The 20,407-nt window shown below is 33.6% G+C and overlaps 1 protein-coding gene and 1 long non-coding RNA gene across 2 annotated transcripts; both read left to right on the forward strand.

Annotated features, from left to right (window-relative positions):
- The first annotated feature begins 51 nt into the window (after positions 1 to 51).
- On the forward strand, positions 52 to 16,735 carry LOC117335202 (glutaredoxin-like). The gene is made up of 3 exons (XM_033895188.1): positions 52 to 271; positions 15,718 to 15,829; positions 16,190 to 16,735. The coding sequence occupies exons 1-3, from the start codon at positions 78 to 80 to the stop codon at positions 16,295 to 16,297; spliced, it is 414 nt and encodes a 137-aa protein (XP_033751079.1). The 5' UTR covers positions 52 to 77; the 3' UTR covers positions 16,298 to 16,735.
- Positions 283 to 13,417, forward strand: LOC117335203. The gene is made up of 3 exons (XR_004534307.1): positions 283 to 620; positions 5,348 to 5,442; positions 10,896 to 13,417. It is a non-coding gene; the product is annotated as an uncharacterized LOC117335203 (long non-coding RNA).
- Positions 16,736 to 20,407: the final 3,672 nt, after the last annotated feature.

Genomic DNA, 20,407 nt, shown 5'->3' on the forward strand with positions numbered 1-20,407 from the left:
GTTTCCTTCGGCTTTATTTCCCTTTTTCTGTAAATTAGTCCTCACCGGAAGTAGACTTTCGTCATTGTGACCCCCAGATGAAACCCCCGGTAACTGCACAAATATATAAACTGCAAACAATATTCAGAGGTGTAATTGTACAACGAGTTCAATTCAGTTCCATCAATATGTCTAAAGATGACGTTCATCCGAAAGATATTGAAAACTTCATTAAGAAACACAACGTTGTGGTGTATTCGAAAACCACTTGCCCATTCTGTAAGAAGGCGAAAGCGGTGTAGCGTGTACTTTGCAAGTACCGTGAGAATTGCAAGCGCGCATGTGCAATGAAAATTGTCATTTCCGCCGTGAGAGTTACAAGTTTTCAGATCATAATACAAGTATTTCACTGTTAATGATGATAATCAAATGTGTCAACATTCGAAAACACCACAGTGAAGATCTTGGAATCACATAATTATATTAAGTGTGTCGGGAAACCCGCGAATACTACGCTAGCATCTGTAAAACGTTGTCTGTGAGCGGCGTATGTTACACCTCGTTTGCATACAAGATGTAAACAAAGATTCAACGCAGAAAAAAATATAACGGTTGGGAAAGCAGGTGTACCAAAATTAAAGGTAAGTATAGCAGAAATGTACTGTGGAATTTACTGCTTTATTTTATTATTTCCTTATTCCTTGGATGAGCATAGGTGCTTAGCACGTGTACAAGTAAAAGATCATTTCCCAACATTATTGACATAGGCAATTTAAAGATAGAAACAACAAGAAGCTAACCCATAACATACTATTCAATGAGCAACCGTCCATCTGAAATTATATAGTTTGTGTATTTTATAAGTTATATCTTAAATATGTTACCAGGTAAATATACGGCCATGCTGCAGATAATATTCCCATGATAAATTACATGTATAATTATTTCAATGCTTTTACAATTAAGGTACATGTAGCAAACGATAGGGACCTCTGCATGACTAACAAGTTTTGTGACAGTGTTTTTGGAAAATTTCAATTGACCAAATTATGTTAAAAAACATGGCCTTCTTTCATTAGTATATCCAGGGACATCTTATTATACGTCCCTGGTATATCATGCTTACAAGTTTTATAATGCAGTTTAAATTCTAGATGTATATATCATGGCACACACACCAATTTTTACCATTAACTGTCCTCTTCTCTGATCAGTAGTTTTCTGTAAATTGCCATTTTATTTTTTTTGTGTTTTTTGGAAGTTTTAATCAATGGACACAACTGGGTATTTATAATGCCTTTTTGGGGAAAATAAGGCTAAAACAGATGGGGAATGGAGTCTTTTGCGCACACAGTTATACAGACAGGAAAAACACTGTATGCATGCTCATTATATACTCCTTCTCAAGTTAAAATGTTTCCTTGATTTTCCATAAGTTATAGAGATGTTTTTAAATGTAATGCAATTCATTATTCACGAGTCCATACTTGCAGCACCATAACTGAGAGCTAGGGATCAAACACAGGACCTCTGGCTTACTATATATAGTTATCGTTGACTCAAATTAAACCAATTGACCCAATATTATATATACTTTTCTGATTATGGTAATTTTATACCATGTAAAAATATTATCTTGTAATAAGCCTTGCTGACCAATAAAAAACATTAACATAAAGTATAGCCACAGTAAGTTTATGACAGGGCAATCTTAAGGTACATGTATTTGTATTTGTAAGCATTTTCATTAAACTACAATTGACGTGGCTGGGATTATTATTGGGCATGGGCATTTTGCAAGATAGATGTGGTCATTTCCTTTAGCATATATATACAATACTACTTTTACTATTTTATACGATTGAGTATCATCAGCCAGTTATTTACAATAAAGTTTTGTACTTTCTTCAATCCAGACTTATAAACTTGTTGATCTGCAGAAACTGAAAGGGCCAACTTCTATGTTATGTGTTGAATTTATGAAGAATGGAAGGAATGTATGCATGATGTATGAATAAAATTAAATTGTAAATGTATATGTGCTGTTGAAAAATCTTCAAAAATGAAAAAAATCTTCTGTTTTCAAAATCAATGAAATCATTCCTAAAGTTACATCATATATATATATGGGGCAAAGAAGTAATTCAAACAGTGTAAACAATAAGGCTCGTTAAATTTTCGAGGCAATCCGCCCCTTTATCAAAACACAAAAAATTACAAATACAATCACATAATCTATATAAGAAGTACTGGAAATACAATAAAATACAATAAGAATAATGTTTTAGTAACTGGAGAAACCACAATGAACCCTTCGGCAAACGTGGGCCGAAGGCGGATACTAGCGTGACTGCATCATGTTCAACACTAGAACGCTATGCGACCAACGGCAGAGATATTTTGAATTCCCCCGCACATGAAAGTATATCAAAGAGTTCAAAGAGTGTTATCTGGATTATACTGTTCATATTACTTCTTTGACCCTTATATATATATATATATATAGCTTATAATTAGAAACACAAATGACGAAGGAAGCTAGACAACTTTTTGACTCGTGCCCTGACCGGGCCTCAAACTCACGATCTAGGCACCCAATCGCCTAGGCAGAAATATCCGCAGCCTATACCGCTGCGCCACATCGGCGTTCTTAAAAAAGAACGTTTCAATGGTACAGTGATGGTCGGCCTGATACCCTGACATGATCATTGTGGAAGTCGTATATTATATATATATATATATATATATCGTGTACCTTTAACAACCCATTTTATTATGGGCAGTGTATATGTATATCAAACCTTTATGAAAAGTTGTAAAATTGTTGAACATTCTTGAAATGAATTATAAATTGTCAGTTACTCTCTGTAAGTTCATATACTTTCCAATTATCTTACCTGGAAGACTAGTTTATAAACAGCACACAAACTTTCCAATTAATATTAATTTGGGTTATTTCATTTTAGATTTCATTTAAACCAACTTCATCAGCACAAGAGAACTTGATTTGATTCCTAGAAACAAATTATTTACATGTACAAGATTATATGTATCAATTATGTAGTATCAGTGAACTAGATCTTTTAAGATCAGATTAGACCAAAATATTTTTTCAAAAGCTAACACTTTTATCTTTAAATGCTTTTCAAATATAACTTGAACTGGTTTATTGTGGTCATTTTGAGGTGAGCTCACCTGATCCAGCCATGAGAAATGCAAGCACAAGTTCAATGGGTCAAATATCACTGTTATAATGATTTATTATGGTCATTTTGAGGTGAGCTTACCTGATCCAGCCATGAGAAATGCAAGTACAAGTTCAATAGGTCAAATATCACTGTTATAATGATTGATTATGGTAATTTTGAGGTGAGCTGACCTGATCCAGCCATGAGAAATGCAAGTACAAGTTCAATAGGTCAAATATCACTGTCATAATGATTTATTATGGTCATTTTGATGTGAGCTCACCTGATCCAGCCATGAGAAATGCAAGCACAAGTTCAATAGGTCAAATGTCACTGTTAAAATGATTTATTATGGTCACTTTGAGGTGAGCTTACCTGATCCAGCCATGAGAAATGCAAGCACAAGTTCAATAGGTCAAATATCACTGTTATAATGATTTATTACGGTCATTTTAAGGTGAGCTGACCTGATCCAGCCATGAGAAATGCAAGTACAAGTTCAATAGGTCAAATATCACTGTCATAATGATTTATTATGGTCATTTTGATGTGAGCTCACCTGATCCAGCCATGAGAAATGCAAGCACAAGTTCAATAGGTCAAATGTCACTGTTAAAATGATTTATTATGGTCACTTTGAGGTGAGCTTACCTGATCCAGCCATGAGAAATGCAAGCACAAGTTCAATAGGTCAAATATCACTGTTATAATGATTTATTACGGTCATTTTAAGGTGAGCTCACCTGATCCAGCCATGAGAAATGCAAGCACAAGTTCAATAGGTCAAATATCACTGTTATAATGATTTATTATGGTCATTTTGAGGTGAGCTCACCTGATCCAGCTATGAGAAATGCAAGTACAAGTTCAATAGGTCAAATATCACTGTTATAATGATTGATTATGGAAATTTTGAGGTGAGCTCACCTGATCCAGCCATGAGAAATGCAAGCACAAGTTCAATAGGTCAAATATCACTGCAGTTATAATGATTTATTATGGTCTCTTAAATCCAATACCAAACAAATATTAAGTAAATTTCATATACAGGCATGTTCTCTTTACATTGAGTCTCGGTGCTATAATGACATTACGAGATTTGAAAGAATTTGTACTGTACACAGTCTGTAAAAAAATAATGTAGAAGATGAGATGCACTTTATACTATTACGTCCAGCTCATTCAGAGTTCAGAGTTAGGTTATGAAACAATATTATATAGACACCCAAGTGATTATAAGCTTATAGAACTAATTTAATGAAAAAATTATAACAACTTTTGAGTAAATTTGTTTAATATTTGATGATGAATAAAAAAAACTTGAAACAGTTGTATTAATTAAAGCTTTATGTTTATGTTTAGATTTCCTCCTGTTTTATCCAACAATTTCTCTTTTGATGTGCCATATCAGCCAAAACTTCCATTTTAAGAGTTCAAAGAACAGAAGTACATATATATAATATTTATTGAGAGTAAAAATATGCACCATTTTTGATATGCATTTATATCAAAAAAATAATACAAGGATAGTAAGTGTTATAAATACTTTCATGGAAAATTGTACCATGTGTCTTATAATAGAGTGATAGATATATTTTGGTGTGAGATTTCCTAAGAAAGTGTTTGTATGTAAATGTAACTCTTTCAGAAGTTACATTTAAATTTGATCTAGTTTGAAATAAATTTAAATTTATTTATTTCTTAATTCTTGAAATAGCACATTAAGCGCATGTTGACCTATATGCCAAACATAACACATAATCAATATGTGTGTAAATGTCACCCTAATTAACTGTAACCCTTGATATCTCAGGTGAGAATCATATAATTGGCTATGTTTGGTTAAAAAAACAAGTCATTGTTCTCCATAATGGGAGGTGGAGCTGTAGGGTAGAAGGGGACCAGGAATCACTTACCTGTGTAATATTTGTATCAATTATTAAACCACTTTGGGGCTTCCTTTAGCTCTTGTCCTAGACTTTTCGTCTGCCATGTTGTATATTCCATTTGACAGCATCTTCACTGACAGTAAAAACTAATTTGACAGAATCAACCAATCAAATTCTTCTAGAAAAATATATGATATAAATGTTGATGCTCCTATCGATTCTCAATGACATCTACAACATGGACCCAGACGAGTATCACGATTTAGTCTGTTTTCTTTCATCCACCTGTAGTTCTTACCCAGATGATCTCAAGGACAGCTCTACAAAGTTTGCCAGAAATAGAAGGGACAACTTTAAGCTAAAAGCCAGCAAGTTCTTTCTGAGAGGTATGTGTACCAAACAGTTATATAAAATATACAGTCAATATCAGAATTTCTCCAATTTTTTTGTCTGAGAACTTTGAAATCAATTTCTAATAAAATAGCTTTATCTAAATAAGAAAATTAGACTAAACATTTTTTATAAGAAATTTATCAATATATTTAAAATGAGACATCATCCTACTAACTATAAAGGAAATACATGGTAAAGGTTTGGTACTTTTTACTATATTGTATTTGTCATGTACTTTATTATTAGACCTTAACAAAATTTGCGAATAAATATACATTATTTCACAAAGAATCAGAAATATAATGCATATATCCCAGAGTACATGTAGCCTATAATTTATTTTTTCAGGCATAAAAAAAACCCTTCCAAAATTGGTGTTGTTTTGTCATTGTTTTTCTTTCTGGTTTTGAAGAAATTCTGATGATGGCTATATATATTTTGCAATAAAAGCAGGAACATCCTTGCATGTGATTCATTTGAATGAGAAACACATAGTTAATTTCATGTACATATATCAATGTAAGCAACTGGGTTAAACACCAAATTGTTCATTAATTAACCTTTTCATATAGTGAAGCAAGAACATTTCAGCACATGGTTCCTGTTACAAATTTAGCTTATGACTGATGGTTAATTGGATTTTGTTTTTTAAATGTGTTCAATTCACAAAATGAAGTTGTACAGTTGTTGAGTTTATGCTGTATTAAACTGGAATGTACTTATTTCCATTAATTGTTATATCCACACCTATAGCTATTTCAGCTAGTTAACCTTTGATTAGACTTTGTTGATTATTTGTACAATTACAATGTTGAAGTTTTCCATCTAGTTGAGTGTAATGAAGCAATTAAATTCATGCATTGCCGCATTTTTTGGTTCTGAATTATTTTCTGTTTTTTTGTTTTTTTGTATTTTTTTTTTTTTTTGTATTTGTTGAATGCTATGAAAATGCAAATAATTTATCATACATAAACAATTTAATTCTCACACATTTCCTTTCATTCAATGAATATGAAATGATATTAAACAGCAGGTTTTAGTATGGTTATGTCAAATTGACCCACTATTGAAGTCTCAATTATGTCTGTTTTATATAGATACATATTAAAGTAAATATGAGCATTGTTTAGAAGTGATTGAAAAAAGAAAAGAAGGCACTTTATATATGTATAGAGGTCTTAGATTGGAAAGTAAGATATATGAGAGAGAGAGAGAGAGTTCAAGTAGTATAACTATGTATATGAAAATATACATTTATAAAATATTTTAAAGTTATGTGTTCATATTTTGGCAAAAACTGGGGACAGGGTATAACCATGCAATATTAATTAACTTTTCCCATTTTTTTGATCCAGTAAGAAATTTCAATAAAGATAATTCACCTTTGTTTGAAGCAATACGTATATATACATTTCTGAGTATGATATGTACATGTATCTTTGATAAGGTTCTTAAGTGCAGCTACTGACCGTGATGTTATTGTTTTATAATTAAAATTATGGTATTACATTACATTATCTACTCTACAACTAATACTATTTTGATTAAAATAAACCAAAAATGCATGTTTCCTTGTTTAAACCAAAAGGGATGAACTGTGCCTCAAGAAATAACTAAAAAATATTACGTTCCTCTTTTATGCTTCTGAATATTTCTAAGTTTAAGGATATATATGGATAACTAATCAAAGTATTTAAAGTATTGGACATACGGTATGCTTTTTTAGTGTTAGTAATATCTTGAAAGTTAGCTTTTAAATCATGTTTTTTTTAAATTCAACAAAATTATACTTCCTAGAAGAGTTAAATTTATCTTTAAGTTAGTCATTTATAATTTTTTAACCATTGTTTGTCAAATAAACTCTAAAATATTTAATAAACTTAATAGGTATTTTCAGTATATTTTTTCTCTATTATTGAATCTTCTTAATCTGTTATTTCCCTCCATGACTTGAACACGTCTTTCCGGAAAAGGTTTTTACACATGAATAATCAATTGGTAAACATTCTGAAAGAAAATTAAATGAAACTTCCTTAATAGCATATTTTTTTCAAATAACACTACGTATCCAGGTTAGTTAAGTTTCAAGGCTTCAATAAAAGACTTGATGTTAATCATTATAAACCATTAAACCAGTGATATTAGACATATTTAACACTGGCTTACATTTCTCATGGCCAAATCATGTGTGCTCATTCCTAAATAACCATTATAAACCATTACACCAGTGATATTAGACATATTTAACACTGGCTTACATTTCTCATGGCCAAATCATGTGTGCTCATTCCTAAATAACCATTATAAACCATTAAACCGGTGATATTAGACATATTTAACACTGGCTTGCATTTCTCATGGTTGGATCATATTGGCTGGGTACTAAATAACCATTATAAACCATTAAACCAGTGATATTAGACATATTTAACACTGGCTTACATTTCTCATGGTTGGATCATATTGGCTGAGTACTAAATAACCATTATAAACCATTAAACCAGTGATATTAGACATATTTAACACCAGCTTGCATTTCTCATGGTTGGATCATATTGGCTGAGTACTAAATAACCATTATAAACCATTAAACCAGTGATATTAGACATATTTAACACTGGCTTGCATTTCTCATGGCCAAATCATGTGTGCTCATTCCTAAATAACCATTATAAACCATTAAACCAGTGATATTAGACATATTTAACACTGGCTTGCATTTCTCATGGCCAAATCATGTGTGCTCATTCCTAAATAACCAGTATAAGTCATTAATTGAAACAGTGATATTAGACATATTTAACACTGGCTTGCATTTCTCATGGCCAAATCATGTGTGCTCATTCCTAAATAACCATTATAAACCATTAAACCAGTGATATTAGACATATTTAACACTGGCTTGCATTTCTCATGGCCAAATCATGTGTGCTCATTCCTAAATAACTATTATAAACCATTAAACCGGTGATATTAGACATATTTAACACTGGCTTGCATTTCTCATGGCCAAATCATGTGTGCTCATTCCTAAATAACCATTTTAAACCATTAAACCGGTGATATTAGACATATTTAACACTGGCTTGCATTTCTCATGGCCAAATCATGTGTGCTCATTCCTAAATAACTATTATCAACCATTAAACCGGTGATATTAGACATATTTAACACTGGCTTGCATTTCTCATGGTTGGATCATATTGGCTGAGTACTAAATAACCATTATAAACCATTAAACCAGTGATATTAGACATATTTAACACTGGCTTGCATTTCTCATGGTTGGATCATATTGGCTGATTACTAAATAACCATTATAAACCATTAAACCAGTGATATTAGACATATTTAACACTGGCTTGCATTTCTCATGGCCAAATCATGTGTGCTCATTCCTAAATAACCATTATAAACCATTAAACCAGTGATATTAGACATATTTTACACTGGCTTGCATTTCTCATGGTTGGATCATATTGGCTGAGTACTAAATAACCATTATAAACCATTAAACCAGTGATATTAGACATATTTAACACTGGCTTGCATTTCTCATGGCCAAATCATGTGTGCTCATTCCTAAATAACCATTATAAACCATTAAACCGGTGATATTAGACATATTTAACACTGGCTTGCATTTCTCATGGTTGGATCATATTGGCTGATTACTAAATAACCATTATAAACCATTAAACCAGTGATATTAGACATATTTAACACTGGCTTGCATTTCTCATGGCCAAATCATGTGTGCTCATTCCTAAATAACCATTATAAACCATTAAACCGGTGATATTAGACATATTTAACACCGGCTTGCATTTCTCATGGTTGGATCATATTGGCTGAGTACTAAATAACCATTATAAACCATTAAACCAGTGATATTAGACATATTTAACACTGGCTTGCATTTCTCATGGCCAAATCATGTGTGCTCATTCCTAAATAACCATTATAAACCATTAAACCAGTGATATTAGACATATTTAACACTGGCTTGCATTTCTCATGGCCAAATCATGTGTGCTCATTCCTAAATAACCATTATAAACCATTAAACCAGTGATATTAGACATATTTAACACCGGCTTGCATTTCTCATGGTTGGATCATATTGGCTGAGTACTAAATAACCATTATAAACCATTAAACCAGTGATATTAGACATATTTAACACTGGCTTGCATTTCTCATGGCCAAAGTCATGTGTGCTCATTCCTAAATAACCATTATAAACCATTAAACCAGTGATATTAGACATATTTAACACTGGCTTGCATTTCTCATGGTTGGATCATATTGGCTGATTACTAAATAACCATTATAAACCATTAAACCAGTGATATTAGACATATTTAACACTGGCTTGCATTTCTCATGGCCAAATCATGTGTGCTCATTCCTAAATAACCATTATAAACCATTAAACCAGGTGATATTAGACATATTTAACACCGGCTTGCATTTCTCATGGTGGCAATCATATTGTGCTCATTCCTAAATAACCATTATAAACCATTAAACCAGTGATATTAGACATATTTAACACTGGCTTGCATTTCTCATGGTGGAATCATATTGGCTGAGTACTAAATAACCATTATAAACCATTAAACCAGTGATATTAGACATATTTAACACTGGCTTGCATTTCTCATGGCCAAATCATGTGTGCTCATTCCTAAATAACCATTATAAACCATTAAACCGGTGATATTAGACATATTTAACACCGGCTTGCATTTCTCATGGTTGGATCATATTGGCTGAGTACTAAATAACCATTATAAACCATTAAACCAGTGATATTAGACATATTTAACACTGGCTTGCATTTCTCATGGCCAAGTCATGTGTGCTCATTCCTAAATAACCATTATAAACCATTAAACCAGTGATATTAGACATATTTAACACTGGCTTGCATTTCTCATGGTTGGATTATATTGGCTGAGTACTAAATAACCATTATAAACCATTAAACCAGTGATATTAGACATATTTAACACTGGCTTGCATTTCTCATGGCCAAATCATGTGTGCTCATTCCTAAATAACCATTATAAACCATTAAACCAGTGATATTAGACATATTTAACACTGGCTTGCATTTCTCATGGCCAAATCATGTGTGCTCATTCCTAAATAACCATTATAAACCATTAAACCGGTGATATTAGACATATTTAACACCGGCTTGCATTTCTCATGGTTGGATCATATTGGCTCATTACTAAATAACCATTATAAACCATTAAACCAGTGATATTAGACATATTTAACACTGGCTTGCATTTCTCATGGCCAAGTCATGTGTGCTCATTCCTAAATAACCATTATAAACCATTAAACCAGTGATATTAGACATATTTAACACTGGCTTGCATTTCTATATATACTAAGCAGAAATTTTACAATTCTATTTTGTTATTTTCAGGTTCAGTTCTCCAAATACACTCATGTATTCCTGCCAATATGCATCAATGGGAATCACTGGGTGTTGCTGGTTGCAGACGTAAAGCAAAGACTTGTCTACGTTCTGGACTCTATGAATGGGGAGGTTGGTCAGAAATGGACAAGGATGTGGGCAGAATTCATGGCCAATCGGGACAGACTTCCAGATGTTACTGAACAGTTTGGTGTGTGGAACTTCCCGGAGATCAGAAGCAGCAAACAGACCGACAGTAATTCATGCGGTGTGTTCACCCTGATGAATGCGGAATGCATTGCCAAGGATGTTCCCATAGCAGTCATGAGACAAGTGCATTGCCAAAGATATAGACAATATGTTAAGGCATCTTTGCTCAATGCTGGAGCAGCAAAGTCGGACTCTAAGTGTGACATGCCAGATTGTAGGATACCTAAAGGACACAAAAGATGGGTCCAGTGTTGCGTGTGTGGACGTTGGCTCCACACAAAGTGTTGCAGGATTCCGACAAAGGCAGCCATCGAGGAGGAATACGAATGCTGCTTCTGTGAAGCCATGTATAGATAGACATTCATAGCTCATTATTGCTACCAATTGGTTTGGAAAAGCTTCCTCTTCCAATTTCTATTAGGACTGGTCAAATTTGATGAACAATGTGTTATGGTGTAGTTTATCTGTCTGTTAATTTTTGTTATCTCCTACATTTTTCTAACAATCTCTTTGAAACTTGGTATTCATTATAATTATGATAGGAAATTGTATTACCCTGAAAAGGTTTTAATTTCATTATTTTTGAACAAGTTTATTTCAGTGATGAAAATTCTTGTCACATCATTCCTATTTTTATCCTGCCATCATCAGATGGTGGACTATTCAAATCGCCCTGCATCCATCATCTCTATGTCCATAACAATCCTTGTTATCATTATGTCAAAGTACTGGAGGTACATTTCTATAACATGATGAGTAGGTTCCCCTTAGTTCCCAGTTGTGTTAAAACAAAATGACTGACAGGTGGCCATCTTTGATTTTGAGAACTAGAAGATTTTTGTAGCTACATTGTATTTCTTAAAGTACTGGAGGAGTGTTTTGCAAACTTCACTTGTTCTTGTCATCAGATTATGAAGAGGGAAAAAAAAGAAATGGAAAAGTAATGAAATCAGTCTGACATAGAACCATTAGAGATTGTTCAATGGTGTACACCAAGATTCCCCTGGTCTCCTGTTAATTAGAAAAATGGATATAAATAATTTCTTGAAAAGTACTGAAGGAATATTGCTCAAATTTTGCTTGTAGGTTCCCATTGGTATCAAGTTGTGTCAATTCAATTTAGATTTTTGATGAGAAAAATAGAATGGTCGTCAGACACCCATCTTAGATTTGAAGAATTAAAGTTTGTTATATTATCACTATTTCTTGAAAAGGGATGTTTCTCAAACTTCACATGTACATGAAGGTTCCATTTGTTCTTTGAATCAGAATATTAAGAAAGAAAAAATAAGGGAGAGTTATAGAAGATCAGTGTGACACAGAACCGATCATTGAATTGTGGGTACCAATTTTCCCCTGGGATCACTCGTTAGCCTCAATTTTGAAAATTAATTGATAGGCTTTATATAAGATATGAAGTTGTTTCATATGAATGTTTCTACCCTTTGTTCATTTGAGCATTTTATAGTTGTCCTAAGATTTCCATTTTTTTGTGAACATGGAATGCATTATAGTCATAGTTATATTCCCACCACAAAAAAATTTTGGATTGGTCCAATGAATACTTTAATATTATTACTGGGGAGGGGGTAGACTTTACAATAGTTTATATAAGGATGACTTTCCACATTTTTGACAATCATTTAATTGTTGACATTTAATTTGTTAACATTATCAGCATTGGATGACAGCTTAATGATATGCACATGTTGGCCCTGACAGACCCCCAGGGACTGATGTGTGGGGCTAAAAAGGGTCAATTAGATTAACTGAAATATTTCAAATCTCAGGTGACCGTTAAGGCCCATGGGCCTCTTGTTAATTTGTAGATTTCTTTTGCATCTATTACATTTACTTTTTTGTAACAGAATCTGTATTATATTTTCTTGTGTCACAAGATTTGGAATTATATGTAAATTGTATATATCATTGCCACACCAAATGAAATTTTATGATTCATTTGTCAAGCTATGACTGTTACACTTTTCAGATATATAAGTCATTAAAAAGGAGGAAACATTTCAAAAACTATAGAAATGTTATATATATAAAAAATATTAAAACATTAAATTCAGTGAAGTTTTCTTTGATGTTCTACTTCTAAGATGTATGATCCCTGTGCTTGCTTTTGATGAAGTCTATTTGGAATTTCATTAGTAGGAACAATTGGAGTTACAAATACTTTGGTGTGGCCTTCATTCTCTAACTTACATATAAAGTTATTAAGTCACTTGCTTCGCTATGTAGCTTGTAGCTGTGACAAATGAAATATTCATTATAACTTTTCCTTTGTGCTGAATAAAATGTGAAAAGTACCATAATTATTTGTCTTGTCATGTTGTAACAGAGCTTTCATTTATTTGGATCTTGAAAGTGTTAAAAGCACTAAGACATAGTTGTTCAGTCTTCCATTTTGTAAAAGAAAAGAAAACAACATAAATGCTCATGTATTATATTCAATGTTTAATTTTATTGATGAAATGATATCAACATTTTAAATTGGAATCAAAACTTTTACCAAAGATTAAGGTCTGAACAACAATGTCTTTAGTGATCATCATGGGAAGTGAAAAATGGTCATTATTATAATAATAATCCTGCATGTTGAGGATTTTTACAATCATCAATATGAATTGACTTAGAATAGTATCATATTTAAAAGTAATATCAGACAAAATGGTCTTTTTAACTATCCTGCTAATGACTTCTTTGGCATTCTGGCTATGAAGAGGACATTCGCTGGTAAATATATATAATTTAATTTTGCTTGTAACAAGCATTTTCATTGGCTCAAAAAATTATGTTATCATCTCATAACATAAAAAAAAATACTGTGACGTCAGCGGAGTAATCATTCACAGGATTTTGTATTTATCGATGTGTTTTTAAATATCTGGAGCAAAATAAACATACTCGCGGTTTAAGAAAAGAGTACACCCCAGTTTTTTTGCGTTATTGCTCAATAATGTAAAAAAAAATATTACAGTTAACCCTTAAATTTAAAAATTCAGGCTATAATGAAATCAATTTTTTAAAAAGATGTGGTATACCTATTATTAGTTTGTATTTTTTATCCCCCACATAGGAAATTCCATAGCCAGAATGAGATAATTCAGCACTATCAGGGTATTGATTAATTAATAAATCTAATTTACTGAATTTGAAAATACTTCCTACACATTGACAGAACTAATGGATGGCAGTGCATAAAGTAACTCGTATGACACCTGAGACAAAGTCTCAAGTAACTTATACTAACTGTCTTTCGTCTGTCGTGCGTGCGACATCTCTTGTGCATCCATAAACTATTTACATTTTGCCTTCTCCAAAATCACTGGAACAAATATCGATATGGGTAAATTATTGTCCATTTCGGTAATTAAACTGACAGTTCATACAGCCGCTAATTGTGAATTCTTAAGAGAGAGAGATCGAGAGAGCATGTGATTTGAAATACTTCTTGGTCAAATAAACACAGCATATATTTTACATATACAGTGGGCATCGAAGAACATATTTGAGTTCATTCTCTCTGAAAATGATGTAAATTCCATGTTTTTTTCGGTCCGTGTCTGGTAACATGAATGAAGAACTTGTATCTTTGGGTGACAAAAATGCAGTGAAATGTCCTTAGACATGGACAATTGATTTTTTTTTGTTGGCGACTTGCAATTCTCACGGTAACGGCAATTTTTATATAACATTTATATTTTCTAAAACAGATTTTTGACATTTAATTCAACTTGTGCTTGCATATGCATCTCTATTTGAATACAGATATCTGAATTAAATAGGTAAAAACCCAAATACTATTTTTTTGTAGCTTGTCATAGTTTATACTCATGGTACCAGGATTTAATGTGGGTTATTGTTTTCAAATAATATGAGAGCTACATGTATCACCAAAACAGCTATGTCCTATGCATCATGAGGTATGCGATTATTTATTTAATCCTTTCTATTTTTATTTAAAAATGATTTACAATTCAGTAAACTGTGTTGTTTATAAATATTCATTTGGAATATGTCCATAAATACTTTCATCAAATAAAGAAAAACAACAGATTTTGGCTCATGTAAAGTATACAGTGACGCCCACATGTGACAGGGATATATAACAAGTGTCGCTGCCTGTGGTGACACCCCCATCATCTCGACAGTCCGATTCCTGTTGTCAGGGGTAGGCTATTGATCATGCTGTTCCGGGGGTTCCCTCCCTCTGTCTCCTCAGGCAAAACAGCAGGTAGAATATATAATTATCTGACCAATATTTCACGGCAGGTAAGATTACCCTATGGCGTAATTTAGAGTTTATTTAACTCCGATCGATATGCAGGTACAGTATATTGCCTACACTGGCTATTTTGTACACAGTCATTCTAAAAACGCAATGACAGTCGCCGCCGACATTGTAACGCGATCATTGTAACAGTGCAATATCTGTTAACATATTTAATGACGTAAAACACACAACTCATGACCTGTTCCAATGACAAACTGTTCTGGCTTGCAAGTCTCACGGTTCTTGCAACTCTCACGGCGACCGGTGCCCCCTCCGTGAAACTTACAAGTACCGGAAGCGGAACTTGCAACTCTCACGGACTTGCAAAGTACACGCTACAGCGGCACTTGACAGTGAGGGGATTCGATACGAAGCGGTTGAGATTGATCAAAAAAACTATGATATGCAGTCGATCCAAGATGATCTTGGGAAATTGACAGGAGCTAGAAGTGTAAGTATCAAGCATGTAACAGTTTATAGTTTTGGTAATATAAGAGGTCAGGTGCTAAATTATGTAACGATATCGGTACTGTACTACAGTACAATACCCGTGCAACTAGCTAACGTTAAGCTGATCGGCCAGTCGAGATCTGTTCATTATCACTTTTTATACAACTGGCTGATCATGCTAGGTCTTCTGTGATGTGGTTATAAGGGAAATGATGATATTCTAATAGCATTGACAAGGACATACGTCCCTGCCATTGATGTGAGAATGTAGAATCAGGTGGTGAAAATATAGAACGGTCGTCTGAAATATTTTAAATACGAGTTATTTCCCCTCTCGCATGAAATTGTCCGTGTTTTACAGGTCCCAAGAGTTTTTGTCAATGGGAAATTCATTGGAGGAGGAGACGACACAGTTGCTAAGGCTAAGAATGGCGTGTTGAAAAAGCTTCTCAGCGAGACTCGTGAATAGCAGCATCATGGAGGACAGCATTCGTCTCAATGAAGTGATATAGGGCCTACTCTGCATATCTTCAAATTTTTTATAGAAAAATGTATTCTATGTTCTTCACTTTTTTAAATAATTGAATAATATGCTCTTCATTTAAAATAATTGCTTATGTTCTTCATTTAAAATAATTATTTGTTAATGTTCTTTATTTTAGATAATTGTTTGTTATGTTTTTCATTTTAAATAATTGTTTGTAACACTTTCACGTCAAAAGTCTTTTCGCAAAATTTAATGTTATTATAATTTCTTTGTATTTTTAACTTTTTTTCAATCACTCACCCTGGTTTCATTCATACTTATATTTTATTAATGTTAAATTGGTGTGTTGATAAAGAAATATTTACATTTACACTGCTGCCCCACTGTATAACTTTATCAAGCTCACCTGAATGTTATGAGTCCATACACTAGGGATTAGAAAAGTGGAAATTCGCTCGCCAAAGTGGAAATTCCTACCACTTTTGGCTTAACCTACCAGAGGTTTTTAGTAGTTTCCACTGTATTTTTTATATTTCCGCAAAATGTTTCCTATTACCACTGCTTTAATAGTCTTTCCACGGATTTATCACTCTTACCACTAGCTGTTTATTCTTTCCAGTACAATTTAGTAATTACCACTAATTATATATAATTTGGTTTAATTGGTAAAAGTAGACCGCTAGTAACTATAAATCGTTCATCTGTTTCAGAATACTTGCCGATGGCCTCGTCACGGCTGAGCGCGTTCACCTGTGTGTCAAACGTGCCCCGTGACGATGGCAAGTAAAGGCTTCATACAGTGAACGCGCTGTAAGTTTAGCTGAACCATAGCTCTTGACGACCATGGAATTATTAAATGTATATGAACCAACTGATTTATGGTTGTTTTGTTTTCATTTCCATCCACTATTTTTACAGTTGAAATCAAAATCCTTTGATGATACAGCGCTGCGTACATATCTGACGGTAGGTATCTAGATGTGCTGCTAAGTGAATCAAAATTACCATGTAAAACCATATGACTATCTTCTGAGAGATGTATTTACCGAAATTATTAAAATGTCCCACACAAAGTTGTATTACGGTGTTTGTTTTCACTTCCAACGGAGAGATCTCGACATATGTGTCTGTGTGTTGATAGCAGATCGAGAGCACCAACACTGTTACGTAGGTGTGACACGTGGGAACACACTAAGTTTAGCTGAGCCATAGCTCTTGACGACCATGGAATTATTAAATGTATATGAACCAACTGATTTATGGTTGTTTTGTTTTCATTTCCATCCACTATTTTTACAGTTGAAATCAAAATCCTTTGATGTACAGCCGGGGACGTCGTCCCCGATTCAGCGCTGCGTTTGCTGTGGGTACATATCGGTAGGTATCTAGATGTGCTGCTAAGTGAATTAAAATCACCTTGTAAAACCGTATGATTATCTTCTGAGAGATGTATTTACCGGAATTATTAAAATGTCCCACACAAAGTTTTATTACGGTTTTTGTTTTCACTTACAACGGAGAAATCTCGGCATATGTGTCTGTGTATTGATAGCAGATCGAGAGCACCAAAACTGTTACGTAGGTGTGACACGTGAATCTCGGCCGAGTTGTGTGCGCTAGACTTTATATTTTGCTGAAACTGTAATAGATTCTACTGGATTATTCGATTTTAAACGACAATACATTGTAGATATCATTTTACTGTTTTGCATGACTTCTGCATGTACGGACTATCCGCGTTGTCTTGGATGACCTTTCACCTTCAATAGATGGCGCTGTGATTGGGAACGTTTGTGTGCTTTTTTTTCGAGTTATATTTTGTGAAATAGTGCGGTAGCGCGATATTGTATTGAAATTTGTTTGGTACAACAATCAGACTACTACATCAACGGTATTGTAAAGAATTCCATGATAAAAGTGAACTAAATTCTACGTCCCGGATTGAGGTAAATGTGGTTAGCAGTAACTACAGATTGGTACTTTTATTGTAGGTTAGTCTACATCATCCTCTCGGATACAATGAAGTGTACGGGTAATAGGATTATCTGCGACGGACATGCAATCCAATGATTATTGATAGTTTCTTATTATTATTTTGAATGAAATATGCCACCGGGGAAAAAAAGGTATGGTTGATAATCAGAAGTGTCATAGATTTTACTTCAGGAACTGGAAATTGGATGACGACGGGTCCATAGTTTCATTTTATTTTGGTATGTCCATTATATACAGATCTGAGGGTAAAATATATAAAGCAATGTTACTACAAAAGACCACCGGTTTTATTAATTAATCCAACTCTTATCTGTTAATAATGTTAGAGAGTTGTCAAAAGGTAAATATCTCTACTTGGCTAGCAAAAGACAAAATTGATTAGTGTTGATTATATATCGAACAATTTTCATGTACATGTATGCAACACTCTCCTGTACACCTCAGTATTTGTTTAATGTTATATATCTTGTATACCTGAAGGCCTTGGGGCTTTTGGTAAATAAAAAAACGGGACGGCACCATCCGCATTCATAAAGACAATTGTTTTATAGATCATTCGATTGGGAATTTTAACTGGTCGGATTGGGAAAAATATCCAATTTTACCATGGGAAATGGGGCCAAAATTCTACCCCAAATCGGCCCCCAAAAACATGTTAGTGTGTTACTGTCGTGGGAGGGCGATCAGGGCTAAGAAGATCAACAAGATGTAGTATAGAAATATATTTTGTGCATAATAAAAAAAAAATAAAAGGAGTGAGAGAAAAAAAATTGTGTAAACAGTTTAATTTCTGTTGGTGTATGTGTTGATATGTGTTCCTATGGTTGTCCGTTTACTGCCCCGGGTCTAAGCAACCGGTTACACTGGACAGACAGTAAAGGATGTCACTGTTCCCACGAGGTACAGTATACAGTATTTGTAAGGTTTTGTCGGAAGCTTTGACCGTCCGGGGAGTCTCTATGGTGTGTGCTACTTCATGTATCGTCCAATAGTGTACATGCACACACAGTGATAGAGATTGAAAAACCAAAAATACAACAAAAAAAAAAAAAAAAACAATATTCACAAGATGTTATGTCAGATATAGATTAATTTGCAAAAGAAGTTGCCAAAATTCAGGTTTTGTAATAAGTATGCGTTAATAGGTATCAAGATTCTAGTTAAAATATCTTCATTAAGAGAAAAACACTTTCCCTTTCGACTTTTATGCTAAGTTATCGTGTGAATAAAATCAATGGATCCCATTTTGCCACTATTTTCAATCAGGGTACAGTGGACCCGCGATAATCCGGACGCCGATAGTCTGGAAAACTCACAGTCCGGACGGAATAGCACGGGAACGGATTTCCGTAACGTTATTTGTACTCACCAGTCTGGAAATTCGGATTCCGTTTCCGGAACCCTACTTTGGGAATGGAACATACTTTTCATTAGTAAATTCACCCAGTAATCCGGACGATGCCCGGTTAAGTCAACCGTGTCGACAGCTGTACAGACTATCGCTTGACACTGTGCGTAGTCATAGCGACCGCTGCCAGGTCATAGCCCCGGGTGTTTACCTGTGTGACAATGTTAGCTTCTTTACCGGGTCTTTTATTTCAGGTTTTTAACTTACGTAAGAATCATAAAATCATGGACTGATCGTAAGTAAACTAATGTAAACAAAATCAACAACAACAAAACGAAAAAAAAACACGGACTGATTCGGTGACATTACATCAGAGACGCCATATAGGAAAATATAGAAACGCGTGAACACGTACCTGCAATAAATGCGAATTAGACAACAATAATGTAAGTGCTGAATAAACTTTTGTGAATTAACAAGTGCTACCGAAACCAGGGACATATATAAGTTTCTATTATAACGGGCCATATTAATATAACATGTAACATCTTACTAATATTCTATTATAACGGGCCAAATACAACGAGTATCATCTTACTAATTTCTTATCATAACAGGTTGTTTATAACTTGTAACATTTTATTCTACTATGTTTGCTATGCAACGCCAGTTTTGATTCGTTTAAAACCATGTATTATTTTCAACTAATACAAGCTCGAAAGTCAAGGCTGTAATATTCACCCAATATT

The sequence above is a fragment of the Pecten maximus genome, chromosome 9, assembly GCF_902652985.1.
Source record: "Pecten maximus chromosome 9, xPecMax1.1, whole genome shotgun sequence".
Lineage (NCBI taxonomy): Eukaryota > Metazoa > Mollusca > Bivalvia > Pectinida > Pectinidae > Pecten > Pecten maximus.

Bases quoted from the DNA above. Each gene is read 5' to 3' on its own strand.
- LOC117335202 (XM_033895188.1), top strand. From the start codon at position 78: ATGAAACCCCCGGTAACTGCACAAATATATAAACTGCAAACAATATTC. The intron at 272-15,717 runs AGCGGTGTAGCG...AGTACACGCTAC, and splicing joins CCATTCTGTAAGAAGGCGAA to AGCGGCACTTGACAGTGAGG. The intron at 15,830-16,189 runs GTAAGTATCAAG...CGTGTTTTACAG, and splicing joins AATTGACAGGAGCTAGAAGT to GTCCCAAGAGTTTTTGTCAA.